At 39.9% G+C, this 23,251-nt stretch overlaps 2 protein-coding genes across 3 annotated transcripts; one reads left to right on the top strand and one right to left on the bottom strand.

Annotated features, from left to right (window-relative positions):
* Positions 1 to 746: 746 nt before the first annotated feature.
* LOC137126334 (forkhead box protein P2-like) lies at positions 747 to 13,021 on the bottom strand. The gene is made up of 16 exons (XM_067503002.1): positions 12,917 to 13,021; positions 11,971 to 12,139; positions 9,513 to 9,614; positions 8,750 to 8,836; positions 8,329 to 8,443; positions 7,562 to 7,718; positions 7,077 to 7,181; positions 6,749 to 6,836; positions 6,411 to 6,548; positions 5,517 to 5,706; positions 5,330 to 5,400; positions 3,886 to 3,987; positions 3,668 to 3,789; positions 2,196 to 2,265; positions 1,963 to 2,099; positions 747 to 1,877 (listed from the first exon to the last, which is right to left on the bottom strand). Exons 2-16 carry the CDS (start codon positions 12,124 to 12,126, stop codon positions 1,748 to 1,750), a joined length of 1,770 nt encoding a protein of 589 aa, XP_067359103.1. The 5' UTR covers positions 12,127 to 12,139; positions 12,917 to 13,021; the 3' UTR covers positions 747 to 1,747.
* A 2,902-nt stretch (positions 13,022 to 15,923) lies between these two features.
* On the top strand, positions 15,924 to 22,576 carry ppp1r3ab (protein phosphatase 1, regulatory subunit 3Ab). 2 transcript variants are annotated; one of them, XM_067499869.1, is made up of 5 exons: positions 15,924 to 17,031; positions 17,295 to 17,359; positions 17,482 to 17,579; positions 18,832 to 18,972; positions 19,120 to 22,576. In XM_067499869.1, exons 1-5 carry the CDS (start codon positions 16,136 to 16,138, stop codon positions 22,006 to 22,008), a joined length of 4,089 nt encoding a protein of 1,362 aa, XP_067355970.1. In that variant the 5' UTR covers positions 15,924 to 16,135; the 3' UTR covers positions 22,009 to 22,576. The 2 variants fall into 2 exon arrangements, with proteins under 2 accessions (XP_067355970.1, XP_067355969.1); XM_067499868.1 differs by having other exon boundaries at positions 18,832 to 22,576.
* The last annotated feature ends 675 nt before the right edge of the window (positions 22,577 to 23,251 follow it).

The raw sequence follows: 23,251 nt of genomic DNA, 5'->3' as shown, positions 1-23,251 counted from the left end.
ATCACTACATCACTTACTATGATGTCAAAAAGAAATACACTGTAGAATGATCATCTTTCTTAGAATTTCAACTTAAAAAACTGATTATAAATTAAGAGTTAATGGCAGAGCTGCTGTTATTAGAGTGCACATTGTACTAATGAAGCGCCAAGTGAGTGTATGACACAAATTACTCAATAAACACTCAAAACTACACATCGAAGCAGATTTATGGACGAATATAATTGAAACTTCATATAATGTAAATTGATTTGGAGAGAACACCAAAAATCTAAAGCAAAAAACTACTTATCAAATATAATGGAAGGTTATTGGGATGTGATGTGTTGGTTGTATTGATAACCAGCGGCATTGTCCAAGCTGAACCTTATATTTCTCAGCCAAGATGTCCTTCAGGTATTGTAAGACTGTGTTTTTCAAGTTTACATGTATTTACATCCATCCATCCATTTTCTCTAACCACTTATCTTGTTCACGGTGGGGAGGGGGGGCGAGGGGGGGGCAGGAAGCGGGTTAAACTTTGGACAGGTCCAGTTACTTGTTGCTCCCATCCAATACACCCAACATACTGTACAGTTTCACAGGGGTAACTATATCACATTAGTGGCAAATTGGTTAAGTACAGGCAAAGCATAGGAGAAAAATTTTTTATGAGCTTTATGAGTTTATAAGCAATACAAAAATAATAACTTTTCATATATTCATCATGGTTTCACAGTAATAAATGAAACAGGTTTAAATGGGTTTAGATACATTTATTGGAACAATACGTGTTGGTAATACAACTACGGACACACAACATCTTCATCGTAAATACAGATTGTTTTTACACAAAAGAAACAACTAATATTTAGAATTATTTCAGAGGAAACGGGACAAATAAGATGCACAGATGACATACAACTGCTTATGTAAAAAAACATAAATAGTATAAAAGCCAAACCAGGAAACTAAATCTGAAAAATACACGTGTTTTTATGGTGAAAACACAGAAAAGACGTGATGTACGATGTAATATGGGAATTACTGTCACTGTGCCTTATTCTATTATTTGTAGATGACCACCACAGATAAAACATTAATTGTCGATGTCATAACAATGATGTCATAATTATAATTTACTTTGACTTGAAAATTGTTTGCTTAAAAAGTCCAACTGTACTTTTAACTTTGTACATTTACGGTATGACTTGAGTTTTTACCTCTATGTTTGCTATTTTCTTGGTAAAGTCTCCCTTGAAAAAACATATTGATAACCAAGGATCAAATGAAACTAAACTGTAAATGCTAAATCTTTTATTTTCTTGTCAGAACTGTAAACTTTTTCACTTAAAAAAAGGCTTCAGCTAGATCAAATAGTTGTGGGTCAGCACAGATAACTAGAAGTAAAGTTTTTTTCCTTTTGCCATATAAACCACAGATAGCACCTTATTTCACTTCCTTGTACTTTGTGTTAAGAATGGCAAGAGAAAAAAAACACTCTGTTGCACAATTTTACTGTTTATGAACCATATAATATAATAATGAATAATCAATATTTTGAATTGCTAACTCTTTACGTTTATTTGATCAAATATTAAATTTTGGTAAAGTTGGCAGCGCATGACATACAGTAAGACACATCAATGAAGGGAGTACTGTAAGTACTGTAAACGGTAAGTCCTATATCCCTGAATGTCCAGTGAATGCTTGCTTAACTGCCTCATAATTGATTATTTGTAGTCTGGAGATCTTCCACTGTCAAGGGTCATTCAAGGTCGAACAAGTGCTCTTCGTCATTTGTAGTCATGTCACGCTGCAGAGCAGCTGGTTTTATTGTCGCTGTCAGAGGCTCTTGGTCGTTTGGAATCGGCGCCTCGTCTTTAAGGGGAAGAGTCCTGCAATTCAATAAGAACAACAAGTCAATAAGTTATTGCAGCAAACCAATCATTTCTTTCAGAATTTACAATGAGCACAACTCACTCCTTGACTTGCAAAGATACATATTGGCTACAGTGGCTGTTGCTGTTTGTTGCTTTGTTCTCCAGTATTTCACTTCTGGAGCTTCTGCAAAGGCTTTCTTTCTTGAATCCTGGTAGTGATGCCTCAGCCAGTGTCGTCTGCCAAGAGGATTGTTCACAAATTTCTCTATAACCGCAGTTTAAACTTATAGTAATAGAGCACTATATGCTACATACTCGAACACGTCCTCTTACCTGTAAATTGTTATTCAGAACGGTTCCAAAAGCCAGACTGGGGGACACATTTTTCATCAGTGATGGACTCCTGAATAATAGCAAAGGTTACAGATTTAAGTCATGTCTAATTCATAGCAGGCAAAGCAACATCTTGTACTTTACATATCCAACAAATGACAGCATGGAACATGGCTTGAGGAAAATGAACTGATCAAAGACATGATCAGCACAGGACCTTGTCCTACAGCTTTGAAACTGTCACCAGTTCTTCCAATAATATTCATAAGTTTATTATTACTATAGGCCGAAAGGACAACAACATGACTATTATAATACTCGGAACAGATTTGTACAATGTTTAAGATACAATTACGCACCTATTTTGGTACTTTTACAGGACAAGGTCCATACAGGGAACCGACTAGAAGTTTCATTTTTGATGATGACAGTGGTGTCGACTAAAACCCAAACATTTCTCGTGTGGCCGTGATTAACGTTGAAACAGTTCTGACCTATCGATGCATGGACTCCATAAGATTTTTGGAGGTGTCACGATTTATCAGACCAGACCACCTTCTTCAATTGCTCCATGGTCTGATACTCATGTTTTCTTTTACATTATGTGGACAGCTGGTTGTATGTGTTTATCTAGGGAAGAAATGGGACCAGGATTTTGGCGGTGGACAGGGGTCAGTATGGATACTCTGAACAGCCTGCAGCCAGGCAAATTTGTGTGTTCTGATACCTGTTGATCATAGCCAGCATTACATTTTTCAGCAGTTTGTGCAAACATAGCTCTTCTGATGCGCTACCTTTCCCTCCCCACACACACGAGTGAGCCTTGTGTGCCTTGTTGCTGGTTCACCAGCAGTCCTTCCTTAGATCACTTCTGGTAGGTACCAACAACTGCATACTGAGAACATCCCTCTAGACCTGCCATTTTGTTGAAACTCAGACCCAGTCATCTAGCCATCACAGTTTGGCCTTTGCCAAGTTTTTTTTTTTTTTTTGTCCTTTCGGCTTATCCAGTGAGTTCAGGGTCGCCACAGTGGATCATTTTGTCCGCATGTTCATTTGGCACCGTTTTACGCCGGATGCCCCTCCTGTTCCAATGCTCCCCAATTTCTACTGGGCTTGGGAGCAGCACTGCACAGCTGGGAAGGAGGATGGGCAGTTGGGGGTTCAGTGTCTTGCCCAGAGACACTTCGGGAGGAACGGGGTGCGAAACTCCAGCCCTATGGTTGGAGTCTGGTCAGTCTACCAAACCTACCAACTGAGCCACTGTCGTCCCATTGGCAGCACTCAACCAGCTTTGCCAAGTTATGTTTGCCCAATTTTCCTGTTTTAACACATTAACTTCAAGAACTGACTGGCTCTGCCTAATATAAAGAAAATACGAATTATTCACTTTACTTTAGTGTTGTGGCTGATCAGTGTATGTAGATACCCCAATACCAGTGCTGCGATAATCAGGAAGAGATCTACTGTACCCTGTGATCTTCTGGGACCTCCTCCTCTGGTATTCCACCTCATCAACTGTCCACACTGCGCCTTTTACATTCTCCACACGCACAAAACACTTGTGCAGGCTCAGGTTGTGTCGCACTGCGTTCTGATTCAGAGAAAATCGGAATGATGGAGATATTACTAAAAAATACCACCTGCATCAGTCAGAGATAAGGGAATTAATTAGCCGCGGCTGAGATACCTTCCAAGTGGCAGCATTACGTCTGAAGTAAGCAAACGTCCGCGTAAACCAGTTGTAAATCTCATTGAGTGTAAGTTGCGTATCTGAAGCCTCCATAATGGCCTGTAGACGGAAAGGAAATGAAGACAGTGTAGCACATTACAGGATCATCTTAAATTCCTAACTGACCGACAGACACTGAAACTCTTATTCAGTTTCACTGTTTAACATTTTCGTACACATGCTGCCTCTGTGAGATTAAACGCAATCATCTGATCTATAAAATGTGAGCGAAAATCCCATTGCCTAAACTATTTAAACAGCTTTTTTTCCTATCATCCCTCCAAGGCCAGAGGTATTTACAGATGGCAAATATTTATATTTAAGGTAATTTTTAGCATTCTTCCTTGAAATGGTACTCAATTAACGTACTTAAAGCCAAAGTATGTAAGATATTTCAGATATTATTCCATTAAAGATCGTGAAGAGGTGCTGTTGACTCCTCCTCTAACACAGACTGACAGAACTGCACTGGCAGCAGTGCAGAGGTATTTGCTTCAAAAGGGTTTTGAGTCAGGCTCACCTTTCTAGCCAATTACAGAAGAAGAAGTCCTGTGCTATGCATCACATGCTACCTAGTGTATATCCATGAGACGCCACAGGTTTTGATATAGCAACAATATTTGACTCTCTGGGTGAACTGAGTTTGAGTCTCATACTACAGCTAGCTTGAACCCCAAAAGTTGCATATTATAATTTCACCAAACATCAACAATGAAAATTGTTGCCAATTAATCATTACTTGTTTCAGTTGTGGAGGGGTGATTCAAATGAAGGAGTTCAAATGGAAACTTAAATGAACACAGAAAAGGGGCAACAGAGAAGAATAAAATGTTCAAATAGGGACTAGTTGAGCAAAAGATAGAATTGAGAGAACATTGCAAAGTAGAAACACATAAATGCTAAAATGGAAATTAAAAGGTGATGATATAATTTATCAAAGATATACATCTAAGTTATACATCTAAGTTTAGTTCTAAATTGGCCAGAGGCATGAAAATGGGTGTCGATGATTGACCCCAGAATAGACTGGTGACCTCTCTAGAGAGTTTAACAGCTGGGATAAGCATGGATGGATAATATGGTATATGGTAAATGGTCTGCACTTACATTTTATCTATTGGCACTTAAATCACTTTACACTGCTTATTATTCACCCATTCACACTCACAGTCACAGTCACACTCACACACCGATGGGGGAGCTGCTATGCAGCTGGCCAACGCTCATCAGGAGCAACTAAGTTGGGGTTCACTGTCTTGCTCAAACACTTCAACGTGTGACCAGAGGAGCCGTGGATTGAACCAACAACTGCGAGATTGGAGAACAACCGCTCTACCTTCCTATATACACCTGTGCACAAGATTTCCAAGATCTTCTATTCCGTATAAGTCATTGATAGTACCTGTCTTATCAGTGTTGCATAGGTGAATGGTGGTCTGATATCTGTGTTTTTGTAGAGTTCATATTCATTCTCTGAAACAAAAAAAAAAAATACAAAATCAGTGGAGCGTGGAGTACAATATGTAACGTGCAAACATGTATTTATTTGCTATGTGAATATGATGCACTTATTTCAGTATTAGTTTTACCTGAAGACAGCGAGTAGACTAAAGGGTGGTGACGACGTCTTATGGCCCCTGCACATGATGAATGAGGGGGCGAATCTTCCTCGCACCCCTGTGATGAAATACTGACAGGGGGTAGAAGCTGAGGGGACACCTGGGCCGAGTCCAACGGGCTCAGCGAGGGCAGGCTGCTCATGAGGGCGACTGAACTGAGCTGTGGGCAACATGAGCAGAGGAGCGAGTTAACAAAGGACTGAGCAGAATGAAAAGCAGAGGGAGATATTCAACAGAGTGTAACAGAGCGATTTGATTCGCCTTTTCAGAGGTGATTCCACTAATCTAGCAATAGGTAGAAAGCCAATTATTGTTAATTATAGGGTGAAATTGTTTGGTGAGTGTTGTGATTATGGTGCAGTATTTTGCAAGATTAACAAATGATTAGCTTCCACATTATCAGAGCATGTCGGCTGTCTGAAAATACAATGGGAGCCATCTGATGTCAATAGCTGTGCACTGAACGGAAAGAAAGTTCTGAAAGTTTTAGGGTTCAAGTAAAAAGCCGCACTATGTTCAGACTTTTTTTAGGAAATACGTTTGTGATTGAATATTTCTTTGAGCAGCTTCAAATGCCTCTGCCCTTCATTCATGCAGGGGTACCCAACCCTATTTTTTGGGGGGTTTTAAGAAAATGCCAACATGTGTTTGCAACTCATCCAACTGTGAAAGTGCTACCAAGCCAGCAGTTTCTTCATCAGTGCTAGAGAAGATGAGGTTGCACTCCATCGTGTTTAGTTTTTTTTTTTTTTCACTCTCCACCCTACATTTGGAGTTTTGCTTACAGATCTGAAATGCTGTGCAGTTTACGGCTCATTTACCCTGTCTCTGTTGTTCACGGAGCTATTACTGAACACTAGCTACCTGTAGACCATGTGGGTCAGCAGCCGTGTCAGACTGTGGTGAATGAAGACACAAGGGTGCAGAGAGCAAGTGAGCTTCTGTAGATGGCAAGTGCAGGTGAGCCATCATTGCTTGCAGTCGCTCCTGTTCTTTGCAGAGCTGTTAGAGGAGATGAAGGGAGGGAGAGGACATCAGAATGAATGGTGTCACATCAAAAAACACATTATAAAAATTGTGGGCTGTGGAAAAACGTTTTGCAAAACACTGTTTCCTTAGGACACGTTTGCATGGACATAACCACACATTCAAGCAGTAGTTCTAACTTTTGCAGTGGACAACTTCTTTGACTTTTACAATACCTGAAGCTTAAGTTGCTGAACCACCTGCATCTGGACTCTGCACTGAGCTGTACTTCTGTCATCCAGAGTGTGTTCACTGCCTATGTGCCTGAAACACACAAACACACACACAGATGCATTAAGGCCGCGAAAAATCTGTTCATTATTATGTATAAAAAATAAAACAAACTACAAACATTTTAAAGCTACATTCCAAGCTTACAGGGGGTGAGATTATATACATTTGAGAATATATTGAGTTTAATATCCCTTTAAATTATAAACATAAAGGTGCAAAGAGTAAGAAAGTTAAATGTATTAAATGTATTAGGATGAAGTTAAAACCTACTCAATGAACTGGCTGAAGTTTTCACAGACTGATTCACACCCCGGCCAATTACACACACCGTGACCGTAGAGAACGTGTGTGGCAGCGCAATCAGCTTTGCCAGTGCTGAACAAGGAGAAACGCAAGGAGAATCAAACTATTGTTGCGCGTAAAAACCACAGTAGCCATACGACACAAAGCATTGCGGGAGCAAATAAAACAGACATGGGAGTGTTTTGCTTTGTTAGTGTCTCAGGTAGCAAATAATGACAGAGACAGGTGGAAAGGACCACTGGAAAATCATTGGAAAACTGTCATTTTGCAAACAAAAACAAAATGCATCATCCCAAAGGGAATAAAAAGAAAAATGTCTCCTCCCCCCCCCCCACACACACACAGTACATTGAAGAAAAATGTCTACAGATGACGAGTCTTTGATGTGTACGAAAAGGCAGCATCATTTGTGTTCTGGCAATGTGCTTGCAGCAAAGGCCGACAGATCTTACCATTCTGCCCTGCGAGGAGAACACTGCTGGTCACCGTTTTTTGGCATTGCAGTGTTCGCAGAAGAGTCACGATCACCCTTCATTGTTGTTTTATCTTCCGTCAGTCCGTTTATGAGCACTTTCCATATCTGCTGCATATCTGCATGGCCAAAACCAACTAACACATAAAGAGTCGCACAGTGCGTGGTTAATGTCTACGTCCGAAAACGTTGGTGTCGATCAATCAACCCTTAGAATCAGTTATAAATGTGTGAAGCGAGACCTTCGTAAGTATTAATAGTATAGTTTCAGTTTACACACTTTACGCACTTGATGAAAACATCAAATTCACACAGTTCACTTATTCCCACCTAAACTTGAGAAACTGAAAGAGCAATTTTTTTCTTATTCACTTTTCAGTCTCTTCCCTGTAATCCAGGAACACAGCTAGAATATGAGTAAGGATGCTTTCAACTTCTAGGTTTCTCTTTCATCATTGTCACTTTGATTAAATGCGAACTTCACCATGAGCACATCTTCCTGCTTGCAGGTCTCTGTGGCATTTGGTAATTGTGTGTCCTTGTACTATGATATAGCATAAATAGCAAACCTACAGCCGATTCAATCGAAAATTAGAAGCCGTACTCTGAATTAGAACAGTTAAAACATTGATAGTGAAATGAAATGAAACAGCCGTCGTCACCAATGGTACGAACAGATGCTGCTCCAAAGATGAAGGCGAATAAAACAAATGTGAAACCTAGTTGATATATGAAAAGAGAAGTGACCTGGAGAGATGGCAGGGGAGGACAGGACTGGTCTCTGCACCCGGAAGAGCTGCTGCTGCTGCTGCTGCCGTTGGAGCTGTAGAAGCTGCTGGAATAACAGCTGCTGAGCAGGTACCTGAAGGACAGAAGGACAAAACAAGATTTTTCACAGCCAGCTGAGTTTGTATTCACTTCCAACTTCAGGCTATAACTTCTGCTAGATGCCCTGAGATGAAATCATTGGCACATACTGCGTTTGCAGACTGCCATGAACACAGTTCTGCGGCTACTACGGCAGTTTCTTTGTTTTTGCCGTTTCTAGATCACAATATCACAGAAATTCGCAGAAATTGTTCCCCGTATCTAACATAGATATACTAAACTTGCAAATCAGTTAAAAACTGGTAAAGTAACTAAACAACCATGTTAAATACCTGCTTACCTCTTTTGTTTTCTTGCTGGGTTGCTGTTGAAGCAATTGCAAGTGAACTTGTTGTTGTTGCTTCTTGTAAATTTCTTTCAGAGTTTGCTTGAAAAACGATAAAATATTATTATTATTATATAGACATTTACTCCATAGACAACAACTCACGGTGCAACATGCAACACAGTAGAATACACTAAAATTTCCATCGATGAAAAGAGTTCTGGCACCATGATTTTAAACATGGTACCACGATAACTCTATGGTGAAGGTAAGTTTACACGATGGTGGACAACAAAGTTACTAAAAATGACATTATAAGAATTTAAAAACACACAGTAGTAGACTAGACTTTTAGTCTAGTAGGTGACATTATCAAACAATACATAACTAAATGTTTAATTTTGGAACAGCAGACTAGTTTTTCCAGACAAAACACTTCGCTAATTATATGTTTCTTTTTATGTGTGTTTTAAAATTTAACGGTAGCAGATCTTGTCTAAGCTAGTTAGCTTGCTTTAACTCCCTAATTCGTTTAATCGTAAAGTATTCTGAATCTTGAATATTTGCATATTAATTGTTGGCTAAGTATCATAGCATACTTGGCTAATTTATATCTTTGATAGCCTTGCATGCAGTTGAATGCTAAGCTAAGACTAAGCAACTTAAGTACTTTTTTAGTCCAGAAAATGACAAACATACGTTTTGTTTTGTTTTTTGCATAGGATCAGCTAAAAAACACAGATTATAAATGGCACATGTCCTGGTGTTGCACAAATACCTGCTGGAGCAAAAGGGCTTGCTTCTGGTGGATCACTGCCTGCAGCTGGTTGGGGGAGAGAAGCTGCTGCACCTGCTGAGGAGCCATCATTGCCAGAAACACCTACAACAAGGAGAACGACACAGTGACACAGATCTGCAGTCTGCTGAGGGACGTTAAGAGGACAAGTGTGCGAGACAGAAGGCAAGTGTCGGGTGTTAAAACAATATTAACCACCTAATGGGAATCTTTCCAATCCAATTACAAAACAGTGCAGCCGACCTTTTGTGAACATCATCATGCTGGATTGTGTCAGTGACACTAAATGAGATGGGAGATGGGCAGACCAGTTAATTAGCAACACAATTACATGCTTGTTGTGAATCCTAATAGAAAGGTATGGGTATTAATAAAGGCAAACACTCACAGAATAATAACTGATGTGCAGTGTAACTGATTGAGTGACAAATAGCAGGGTGATTGTCTCATATTGTATTCAAACAGGCAGCAGAAATTGCCGTGACAGTATTAGAAAACAACAAAAGGCACTTGGAGATGTACCACATTAGACAATACTCAAACAAATACTAGTTCTAACAATTGATTGTTGGGGGAGAATTCATTTTAGGATTTTATTATCATATCATTTTATTATTGCAGTTTGTTATCTGAACAATTTAGTCCACTTTTTTTTTTTTCAGATTGGGATTGTGTCCTTTTTCTGGGCCACATGTGTCCAAGTGTGTGCAAAGGCTGTAAACTAAAATTCATAGGTCATAGGTCTCAGTGACGCCTTATGTACACGTTAATAAGATGGCGTAGCAGCTTATGGGATGTAAAATAAAAAGAACACATCAGGCCCCTCAAGTTTGTCATTTTTGTTGTCGGTCCTTTGAGACAATACCTTCCGTGTTTTACAGATAACACAACTAGAGAGTTGAAAAGAGAAGAAACAGGTTCAAGACTTTATGTTGCTTATGTAAATGTCTGACCCGATTGTATGTGCGTGATTTGATCTTAATTTATGCTGAAACCACTTACTAGTTTGTCAACACAATATTTACCGACAATTACTTCAACAACTTGTACAATTAAGTATTTAACCAGGCATTTTTTTTTTTTTTTAATTTTGGGAATTGATGCTTTTCCCTTTTTTACGAATAAAAACAAATTATAACTAATTGGACTTTCAACTGTGCCACATTTCCAAGGTGGACTACAGAAAACAGAGACAGTAACATGATATTGTGGACACAAGAATGGCACAGAAAAAGCAGTGATGAAAAATTGGAAAATGTTTAATATTTATTCAATGATTTACTGTAGTTCTGGACAGAATTCTCTAATAATTTTCTTGTAATTTTGTCAAAAGGAAGAGAAACCCGTTTAAACTAACAGAGTTTGTGCGCCAGCTTTTACCAAATGTTCACCTGTCAATGTAAAAATGTCCCATCCACCACATATCTCCCAAATCTTATCTAACATCAACACAATGGGACCTAAGAGGTGTGATTAAGTTTTGCATTTCAAATAACAAAAATACAGACCAGAAGTAGCAATCATGAGAAACAAAGGTGTAGTGATTACTCTGAGTTTGAATGTTCTTAGCATGCAGTTGTAAAGCCGACAGTAGCATACAGCTGATTTCATGATCGTGCTCCATAAATCACTGAAGCATCTATGGTGTGAGTGCTCGATGCATTCTGATCTTCTCTTTTATTATTCAAGAAAAGCCATGACTAATGTTCTTTATTTGTAGCATTTTTAGAGTTTGCATGTTGAAAAACTTTGATATCACACACCATTATTATGCAAGATGGGAATCACACTCTGCCAAAAAAGCTAATATTGCAATGGTGGCTTTATAATGTTGTCCCTCACTATAGTCCCTAATCTTCACAGTACCATTGTTTTGTTTTTGGTTGTTTTGTTTTGTTTTTTGTAATTTTATTAAAAGTCTGTAATCCTACTAATTGAGTGCCACTGCTGAAGTACAGGTTTAGAAAGTGAACTAAGAGTAAAGAACAAAACACACCTGACAAAGAATGAACTGGAGGAAATCATTATCTTGGTTGTTACATTGATCCCTTGAATTAAGGGATTACCAGGGATGGAAGCGCAACAGACAGCCATAAAATGATGTCAGGCCATGCTTATTTGCCTTTCCTTTGCATGTGTTTGGCCTCGGTCCGTGGAAACTGTGGACAATTCATCCCTGCCTGTGACTCACAAACTAATAATGAAGGACAAACAGAGTTCTGCGCGTCAACTCCCAGCTCAGATCAGATCTCATATGAAATCCCTGCCACTGTCAACAGAGCTGCTGGCTCTGGGTTCGGTGTCCTGTCAGAAGACGTCCACCATGGCGCTGACGTGCTGTATTTCTCTTGACATCTGTTTGCCCAAGACTGTTCTATTTCCCGCTTATGAAGTGGAGGAGGAAGAGACGGAGGAATGAAGAGGAGGAGGATAGAGATACCTGTTTATGGTGAAGACTCTGCCAGTTTTCCCCACTCACTCCACTGCAGGAGTCCCCATTAGCTACTCTCTCTCCTGCACTGTTGTCTGTGTGACTGAGGAGGCTGCTGGCTGGAGTTTGACGAGCTGCTGTGGGACTGAGAGGAGACTCAGGCATCCCAGCTCAGGTCCTAAGAGAAAACAATCAACATGAAATGAGCAGTTAGTTAGCAGAGACACTGGGATTCTCAACAGCGCTTCTAAATTTCAACTTTGTGTGGTTTAGCTCTAAAAACTCGGCAAGACAGAAAGTTAACTTGGTGTAAAGTAAGTACGTAAGGTAAAGAGGAGATGCGGTTAAACTATTTCACGTGATAATATAAATAAGCCATGCAAGGTTTTAAATTAAATACATTTCTATTAATGCAATATGCAAGTTTACGGACCAGGTAAACCTAATTAAACCTCAACTTTCCTGTAAGAATTTGAAACTGAAAAAAGAATTCAGCATAGTTTGTATAAAAAAAAATAAATAAATCACATTTCTGGCCTGTTTATTTAAAGCACAAATACCATTAAGTGGTTTACAGTAACTCAAATGAGGACATGTCTAAACAAAAGGTCGGAAATAAACACGACAGTTGCAGCATGACTTTTAATCCCAATAATATCAGATGATCACAACTAAAATCTGTGTTATTTTATGTGCAGGCAATGAAATTCCATCTATAGTCAAGAATTGCCGAAAGCCAACTTTTTATTACAAGTCTAATGTATGTTATAGCAATTGTAAGTTATAAAAAAAGATCCTGCTGCGCCGTAAAACACAACTCCTTACCTCTAAAACTGTGCACAAATAGAGTTAAACTTTTAGGTATTTACTGCCAAAAGCATGCAGGAAGCATCGGATCACATAAACACCTCTGACAAATGTATTTCTGTCTGAATTGTATTTGAGAGCTACGTACCGTTAAGAAGAGCAATCAAATTCAGAGCAGCCAAGGAAGGTTGATGTCTCCAAGTCATGCAGTTTGGAGTGAGAATGGGAGAGAACTGATGGATCTGTGTGTCTACCTGAGGGGGAGGAGTCGCAGTAGCAGCCACTAAATTAGACTGTGGGAATAGCAGTTTCAACTGGGATATGGGATATAACAACAACAACAAAAATATATTTACCAATCAGCGAGCGACCTAGAGAGAAATTTTATTTTAATCTTGAGACAGTTCAAAGGTGGCAGCTGGTAAGTGCCTCCACAATTGTAGTTGTCTGTATTTTTTAAAAAAGGCCTACAAACTTACACTAATCAACAAACTTCATGTTTTCTGTACATTGCAGCACTGCAAACATATAATATATGTTGTATCGTGATAAGTGAAAAGAAACGTTATTTCCAGCTGCTTGTTTAGCAGATGTATTTTGTTGGCACTCTTTGTTGATATTCATAGACCGTCTGCAATCAAATAACTAAGCAAAAAATAAGAAAAAACTAAACAAAGTGCCTCAAAACAAGCATCATTTCTTGTCTTTTATTATTAAACCAAAGGACTGTTTTCTTTGAGAAAAGACAAGTATAGTTGTCTGTGACTTTATTTAGATATGCTGTATCTAAGCGTTTTGAACCACAAAACAAGCTCAGTAGCTACACAACTGTCAAACTGTTATCAAAGAGCTATTTACAGTGCGCTCTGCACTTTTATATGAACAGCATCTCAGTGCATCTATTAAAAACAAAAGGTTTAAATTTGGGCTGTTGTTAAATACACAGTGCAAAAGTTCAACCCAGCTAACTGAAAAAAAAACCACCTTAAATGACTCTGGTTTAATAAACTATGTACAGAACATTTACTCACACTCACCTTTTCGTGTTTTGCATTCTGTTGCACTCTTTTCTTAAATGTTTTTAAAAATGTATTTTGAGCATGTCATCTCTGTCATACTGCGTATGGTGGAGGCGCATTACAGACCCTAGGTGCATAATGAAGGAGGAGCAGGCACAACAAAGACCAAGGAGACACACTATGAGGACTTATTATCTTCTGGTGAGATGAGAGGGGTATCAAGGTAATGAACAAAATCCTTGAGTACATAATTAGACATTTTACATTCCTCTGTGTTTCTTCCTTGCCATCATATAAAATGAAGAACAATAATGCAGCCCTTTACATGTTAAAGTATTTACACCCTTACAATCTCAATAGGCGTTGTACATTTTCATATGATCCGTTTATGCAAGTGACAGCTGAGCAGTGATGGCAAGTTCCTCTCGCTGTCATAGCACACAATGTCTTAAAACAGGACAGATCTGAGAGCAGTTAATGATTGAATTGCCAATTGTTACCAAGGTAATTTTCTGCCACCTACTGGATTTGAATTTACCCGTCCTTCGGGTATTCTGTATATGCAGGAAAGCATCTCCACGTGGTCTCCACCTTGTCCTGCTTTTCATTATAATGCCTCAAAGCAGATCAGAAGTAAAATGAACAGCTGAGCAGGGTGAAGGCATCATTACCTCTTTGATAGCTGGAGACATACAGCAGCAACCATGAAACCAGACGGGGTGAACAGGTGGAGTCACCGACCTGATGTCATTTGACTCGGCCTTTCACTACTGGGCCCTTCTTCCCCCAGCTGTGCAGTCTGGAGGCCAGGGGTTGAATGTTGTGCTGTCTTCCAGCTGTAGCCAAACCATATGACCCACATGGTTGGCTGTCAGGAAAATAGCAATGTGTGATCCAGCTGGGGCAGCCTACATTTACGCTCCATGGTTGATAGTGATCCTTAGCCCAGTCAAAACGATTCATCTGATACCTTTGTAGTTCCAGCAGAATATACTGGGGCTGCATCCAACCTAAAGATCGACTCTCGGAGAGCCTTCTCAGGAAGCAACTGCTATCCCTGCAAACATGACCCTCTCCCACTTTGTCATATCGCGGCCTCACAAACCTCTCTCTGACCTTTCTGTACAGCCTGAAGTTCACCTGCTGAAAGTCTCTTAGGTGATCTTGCTGGACACAACAGTAATGGCCCCGACCCTCCTCACAGTGGCCCACCTTCACAAAGCAGTCATTCACAGACAGGTTGTGTCGGACGCTGTTATTCCAGCCTGGGCCCCGACTCCCGAGGTAGGGAAACTGCCCCTCCATTGCTTTGTAGATAGACGCTAAGTTAAGCTTCTGCGAAGGGGAGGATAGGATGACTTTGGAAATTAGGGCAATGTAGGAGAGCGAGGACTTTCGAACGCGCAGTGTGTCGTCAGAGAGGTTTGTTGAGGAACTCATCATACTGTCTGGAAGTTGGGTGGGTTTGGTGTGGAAGCTCTCATAGATATTGATAGTGTCTGCCTCTGTTGCAGTTCTTTTTCTGCTGTTCCCTGTCTTAGATGCATTTTGTAAAGTCACATCTGGCTTTTTCCTCTTCCATGTTTGAGTTACCCACGAGATGCTCTTCCGTTCTCTGTATTCGTTGTTTTTTAATCTGATTTACAAGTATCCTGTCTGTATCAAATCCCACATCCTCCAACTTTTACATGCTTTTATATTGTTTGGTTCCAATTCTGAGAAGAGAAGGGTTCACCGTTCCTCGGTCAAGACAAACATCATCACTCACTGTTAAAATATGTATTTTATTTACTCAGTAAGATTAGGACGGTATTTCTTTGTTCATGAGTTAGAATCGACATGCCATTTTGTCACAGCTCCGAGATAAACACAGGAAACGCTACCAGCATAATGCATAACTGTAAACTGTATAGTTCTAACATTCACAGATAAAGGTTGACATATGATAAGAACGTACAAATAATAAGCCTTTGTAGAATGGCTATTGCACCATCTGATGTTCGGTAGCCTAAACAATATGCAAAGGCTACTTGTTCAATTTCCGACCTCACACTACCTGTTGTGGGCAAAAAGCAACTACAGTAAACAGAAATAGCTGCCATGGTAAACCAAATGCCTATTGTGAAGTTGCATTGTGACTCTACAGGGGGTGATGAGTGCAATTACACAAGAGAGATATACTGAAAGCCTTTGCAGTAAGGAGATTAGATAATTACTATTCTATATTATAGATTTTATCAGAAAAGTGCTCTGCCTCTAAGATGATGATCAGTTCTCCTGCTGAGCTTAGACTACAGCACATAGTTTAAGTCCCTTCTGGCCTATTTATAGTGTTGGCCCTTGCAACAATGTCCTCTGTAACTCGACTCCATCTGTTAAGTCAGAGCATGTTGAATGTCAGTTGCCAGAAGCAGAAGTGCTGCAGTTCATGTCCCGCTGATTCTCTCACAGCCAGCCCCATGGAGTGTGTGGGACAAGCAAGAACTTCTGAGGCCTGTAACCTCTTAGATGTACCAGGACTCACCTCCTTGGATGTGGATGATGATGAGGGTGAGGTGGGCTTCGGTATCAGGCCCAAATCTTCTCCTCTCCCCCGGAGAAAGAGCTCTGTCACTGACGACGACTCTGAGCCCGAACCACCCCTGTGCGGCTCCAGGAGAGTGTCCTTTGCAGACGCTAAAGGCCTCAGTCTGGTGCAAGTAAAGGAATTTGAAACATGGGATGAACCTAAGCTGCCCGGGTATGACTTCTCTGAGATTGAGGGTAAATGCACAGATAAATACTTCCTATCTCTTCACACTTTCTCCCTTCCATTGTCTACTGATGAGCTGTTCATCAAAGTCCAGGACCAGAAAGTGGAACTGGAGACAATCAAGTTACTTCCCGGGACCACAACAATTAAAGGAGTGATTCGTGTCCTCAACATCTCGTTCAGTAAGACTGTGTTTGTTCGAACCACTTTGGATGGGTGGTGCAGCCATTTTGACTTACTGGCAGAGTACATCCCAGGTTCCAGTGATGGACTGATGGATAGTTTCTCATTTAAGGTCACCTTAGTGCCTCCATTCGGGGAGCAGGGAGCCAGAGTTGACTTTTGTCTGCGATATGAGACCCCTGTGGGGACATTCTGGGCCAATAATAACAACAGGAACTACGTGCTCTTCTGTCACCGCGGAATGAAAGACCAGAAAGAAAAACCACAGAAAGAAAATGTGAACAAGAAAAGCTGCCTTAAGCCTGTCAGGTGATGATGACAATAATATTTTATTGCTGACTAAATAATATGATGAATTGACCAAATTGCAGGAAAGTGCAGGCATTGCACAACCGATCCAGTTTGTTTAGGAATGAGAACTAACTACACATATGCACATCACACACTGATAAACAGCATGACTGAATGTATCGCAACATTGTTCCCTAATGTGCTTTGTTGAATGGTATTAGTCACACGAGACAGACACATATTAATTAGGTCTGACAAATGACAATTTTATCCATTCACAGTCAGAACCTCACTGTAGAAAACATTTCAGCCGTGGAAGCTTCATCTCAGGAAAACATTTCAACAGGTGAATATTTATTTGCTCATTTTGAAATGACGAAAATAATTGTAAAATTGATGACATAGCTGTTATAGCGCGGCAGCAATACAAATATAAATAGTCTTTCTTTCTCTTTTGTCAAATGACAGTTGTGTTAACGCAGGAAGAGGAGAGGAATACTGTGAAAAGCAAGCAAATAATTGAAAATCAGGCAGAAACATCAGAGGAGCGTGAACAGAAATTACAGGTGAGCACTAGTATAATTTTTGTTAGCACACAAACTAAGACACAGCTTTCTGGTCTACTAATACAGGTTGGCTACAGGTTGTTTAAAAAAATCTTAAAATGTTTTTCATTTTTTCTCTGGAAAAAATGTCTTAAAAAAGTTGTAAGAATAATGATTATTCATTATGCATGTTGAAGATGTTTCAGACTTTGGACAGTAGAGATCACGGGAGTGGAATCAAACATGCACCTAAGTCTTGTCATTATACCTAATTTTATTGCAACTCTAATTCACAGCTGTGAAACATTTTATAGTTTTTCTTATGGTTTCTAAATGCCATATAGTCATGTTCCAAAAACAATTCAATTTGCAGTATGTAATGATCAGCCATAACGTTAATACCACGTGGTGATATGGGGTTATAGGCTAACCACTTCTCAGCACATGAAGTGATTAAAATCATCTCTATCTTTAGAACTTTTATGTTCATGTGATATCTAAAGTAGAAGCAAAAGTTTTGAATCAGTAAAGGTGTCCTTTAAGTTAAATGAAGATAATCTGCTTAGTACTTTAACTTGAATTAAGGTTTTTAGGCCGACCCTTTCACTTTTATTTGAGTATTGAGTACGTCTGCAAACAGCTTTTTACATTTTGCTGTGTATGGGACTGTGGTGTGGCAGGCTGCTCAAAGTGGCCAAGCCGACCGTTGTCCATGACATTATTAAGACAACCAGTGTTACTGTTGTTGCTGATTGATTGACATTTGCTTGGAACACATTTGCTTTTGCAGATTATGTTAGATATTGTTCCTAGTAAGGGGATAACTAATTTAGCCAGTCAGATTTACAGTATATCTCAGTCCTTTTCATCAAAAACTGCGATTTTAGATTAGCTTTCATTAATTACTAGCTATGAAAGAGAGTTTAAAAGCACTATAGTGTGTCTAGACGTTAGAGAGGGAATAGAAAAGTCCACATAACCTACGCTGCACTTTCTGAGAATGTCACATGACAGAAGCTTGAGTAGCACCAGCATAACACCCTGTGCACTTAACGAACACTTAGTTCATGCTGTTAACACCTCCTCAGCGTCTCATATTTTCTCATGCATATGGATATGTTTTAATAGTATTGGAAAAATTTCTATTTATTCAGAAATGCTGTCACATAGTAACATGCTTCAATTGAAACATGGTGCTATGTGACATACAACTTTAGCTGTCATCAGACTCCAATTTAGCTGAAATTAATCTGCCCCTATTGTTGATGGACAGGCTGAGAAAGAACAGAACAGCAGCCGAAGAAGTCGCAGAAGGGCTACACGAATGGCTCGGTTGAGCGATGATTTCGCTCAAAGATATGGAGAAGCAGATGACACTGGAAGAGGTGCAGCATCCCCAGAAGCAAAGCATGCGGTAAAAGAAGAAAACCGAGTGGAAAAGCCCATAGAATTGCAGTCATTTTCTGAGGCGAGCAGGGAGTCAGAGGGTGTTCAGTTTGTTTCTGAAACTGTGGAAAAATGCACTGAACTCCTCGCTGATGTTATAAATGATACGTTACAGGCACACAACTGCACATCTGCCAGCGTGCCAGAGAAACCTGAGAGCAGTGATTTGGCTGACTCTGCCAATTTAACAGGAGGAGAGAGCACCACAGATATCCCAGACAACCCACTGCATTCAAATGAAGAACCTGCTTCTGCAGAAAGCCAAAACATCAACAAGTCCGTCTCTAAGGCTGACGGAAAAAATCTGAAGCACGTTGCAATTGATGAATGTATTAGCAGCATTGCATCTGATCCAGCTGACAATGTTATTTCGGCTGTGAGTAGCAAAAGCCTTGTTAGCCAGGCCAACAGCTTCACTTTTGGAACTGTGGTGGCTCCACTCTATCATCAGCTGTTTGGCAGAGTGGGAAGTGAAAATCCGAATTTAGATAACAGGGTAAATCCTGTATGGGCTACAATGAATGTCAGAGACTTAACACAAAGTTATTATCACACTAAAATAAGTGAGAATAGCAGCACTGTTGTAGCAGATACTGGAGGTAATGATGAAAGGGTTCAGGAAAATGACATTGAGAGTCAAGAATCAAACCAGGAACAGTCAGATACTGTTGTTGAAGAAAAAGAAGAAAAACAAGAAGGAGAAGAAGAAGAAGACGAAGAAGAGACAAGTTTTAATGTGATGGAAAATGACACTCTCCAGGATCCAGTTGAAATTCTGCCTCAGAGATACACAAATTCATTTCAACTTAAACCTAAATCTGGAGATACAGAAGCACAGCCACATATTGAAAACATTTTGAATATGGAGCTAGGGAATGCTCTAGTACGCAAAGAGAGTTTGTATTCCCATGAGGAAGCACAGGCAGACAACGTGACCTTTGACCTCCAAAGCCAAGATGTAGGAGAAACACCACATGCTCAGCTGTCAGAGCACAAGTGTTTGCAAACGGAAATGATTTCCCATGAAACCCCTGCACAGATTCAAACTGAAGAAGTCATAGTGAGTGGAGAAAATGTCTTTAAAAGTGTAGAAGAGGCAATCACAGAAAATGCAATTGGCAAAACAGTGATTATATCACCATCCAGTGTCATTTCAGAGGAGAATAAACCAAAAGACCTTCTACATGATTTGAATTCTGACCCCCCTGAAAATTTATTTACAAAAGAAAGTGCAAATTGCTACATTTCTTGTGGCAAAACCGTAGATGAAAACAATTTCTCAACATACGAGACATCACTGGGAACTCAGGATGAAACCAATGATGGGGAACAACAAAACAAGTTGAAGAACAATTTGAATGAAGATGAAGCAAAACAGTCATTTGAGGCTGGTGAGGAATTAACTGATTCTATGACAAATGCAAATCAAACATGTGGTGACATTGGTGACATGGAATTAAAAAATGAACAACTAATTGTTTCACAGAAAGAAAAGCATTGTGAAATAGAAGCAGCTGTTTCAAGAGAAGAGGATTTTAGTTTTGCAGAAGCCACTAATGTGAAAAACTTAATCGTGGTTAAAGAGGAGAAAAATAATATTTTAACTGATGAAACTTATGAAAAGGAAAGCAAGGCAATTTATTTAAAAGACACTGAAGCAGGGGGAGGCAAAGGGGAACAGCTGGGGGACGCAGGGATAGAGACTGAAAATAGACATACAAAGTTGAGCGGAAAGGAAAAACCAGATGAAGCACGGATAGAGGAGATTACAGATCCAGGAAAGAAAGAAAATAAGACAGAGGATGCAGATGCTCTAGAGGTCGAGCATAGTATTGGAGAGGAAAACACTGCGCATATTGTGGCTGGCAAAAACCGGGATGCTGAGAAGAAATTTGAATATGTTGAAACCACACAGATGGAAACGATAGCTGGGGAGGATGAGACTGAAGTAGAGAAAATAGAGGAGCAAGAGGAGAAAGAAAAACACTTTATGGAGATGGAAGAGGTCACTAGTCAAAAGACAAATGCTGAAAAAAAAGAGGACCTAGAGGCAAGAGAGAAAATAAAAATAGGCCTAAAAGCGGGTGTGGTCCGGGAGGATCAGAACGAGAAAGGAAAAGATGAGAAGCGGAATTACAAGGACGAAATACTAGTTGAAGCAGGAGAGGCAGAGATTGTAGATGCAGTCTCTGAGGGCATGACATTAGAGGGCATTGAAGATGAAGTGGGGGGGTTTCAAGAGAGACTAGACATTGCACAGAATGTGCTTGAGGATGGTTTATTTGCTCTGGTGAACAATTTGAAGGTCAGAGACATTGAAAATACAGGAGAAGGGCAACACGCACACATCCCAACGGAAATGCATTTTTACAAAGAGGAGGATTTAGAATGCAACAAGAAAGTTACACATGACCGATCAAAAGCCAAGAACGAATATGCTGCTGTAGAGGGATGTTTGTCCATTTCAACAGGTGAACCTGAAAGTGACCAAACAAGCCACAGTAGTGCTTCAGCAGAGTCTGACTCAGACGATGAGGTGGAGCTGTACATGCACTGTCTGAAGGCCGCTCACACCGGGAGACAGCCCAGTAATGAACGGAACAAAGACGCAGCGTCTGCCGTGAGCAAAAGGCCGTCTGTAAGCCGGAGCAAACATGTGTCCACACCTATGCCTCCCATCAGTGAGTGTCTAGATGAGGAACAACACCTCAGTTGCCTTCAGGGCAATAATGAAGACATAGAGAGAACAGATATCCGACCCTCAGGTACAACTTTCCCAGGTGGTCAGGACCACATCACTAGAAATATTGCATGGTGGAAAAAAACAATTTCTTGTAGCAATATCTCAAAAATATTGTTATGTGCCCTCTTGTTAGTGGTATTTTTAGTAGCGGCGTACCATTATGATTTCCTTGCCTGTTTCGGGCTCTACTTGGTGTCAGTGGTTTGGCTCTGTCGTCAAGGAGAGACACAGCCAGTTAAGCACAACAACAGATTAGACTGAAATAAACTGTGAAAACTTGGCGGGACTTCTGAGGTTTATGAGAGTAGAAGATGTTAACTTGATACCCACAGGGGTCTTTAGGTGTAGAAACTTTCTTTATCTGCTGGCATTTGATATTTCTATTACTGCCTAAACAAACAATAAGAATAAAAATAAAAATCCAAGAACAGTGACTAGTAATGGGCATTGATTTCATGCATGTATCACACATATCACTATAAATGCTGTATATTCCCTATGGGAGAATGTTAACTCTCTGTTGTTAAGAGTATGGCCAATTCTTCTTTATGCTTTGCTGTGCATAAAACGTATTGTTGACTCAACCAACAGGCTGTGGACCATCTCATACTGATCAGTTCTTCGAGTGTTAGTGTATTTTATTAAGTCTACATATAAGTCGTCCGTGTGCTGTGCCAATAGCGCCAATTCACAACAAAGTCATCACAAGGCACTTTACAGGATATAGTTAAGACTATTAAGATGTATGTGTGTATAAATGCCACCTATAACTTGTGTAGGTTACCTGTATGGATTGAATAAATTGTACAAAACACAATCACCCTGTCCAGTGAAATTTTTACACATTTATTGTGTTCAGAAAATGCCTTGTGGACTAAGAATTGGGTTTAATGCTAATGCAGACAACATCTTCAAATACAGAGGGCAGACTGAATTTTGATTTATGTGCTTACAAATAAGCAGCTGGGTTTTTTTGCTTCGAACTTATTTACCTCCAAAAGCCTGAAGGTTGGAAACAGATCACTGAACCTGTGAAGATGAATAACTTCAGGGATGTCTTATAACCTGAAACTGTACAAAAAGACAGAAACCAGATTTGGACCTGACGGTTTGGATGCTTACTGGTGTTTCTGGTATGTTAAAATGTATTTTATCTTGGGCTGCATTCTCATCCAGTCAGTGGTGTTATTATCAGCAGTTATCAGTTTGAAACTATGTTTGGCATCAAGCTAAAAACACAAATATTGGCCAGTTATTTCATACTGTTTATATGTTGATGTACTTTAGTGCAGCTGGAAAGAACAAGCAGCTCTTGGTACAGAATAGAAACCAACAGATATAAAGGATTGTTCCTCATCTTATTCTGTCCTGCTTCTCTTATCTTTCTCTGAGAAAGAGTGACAGGGTTTTTCCAGGATAAAGTTGTTCCCAATGGAGTGGAGACAGACCTTGAGCCAAGTCCACATGCAATTCTGAGATGTTGTCTTTAGTGTCAGTCAACAGG

This window comes from Channa argus, chromosome 4 (assembly GCF_033026475.1).
Source record: "Channa argus isolate prfri chromosome 4, Channa argus male v1.0, whole genome shotgun sequence".
NCBI classification, from domain to species: Eukaryota; Metazoa; Chordata; class Actinopteri; order Anabantiformes; family Channidae; genus Channa; species Channa argus.
The sequence above is the reverse complement of the archived record's forward strand: the minus strand, read 5'-3'. Positions and strand labels throughout refer to the sequence as shown.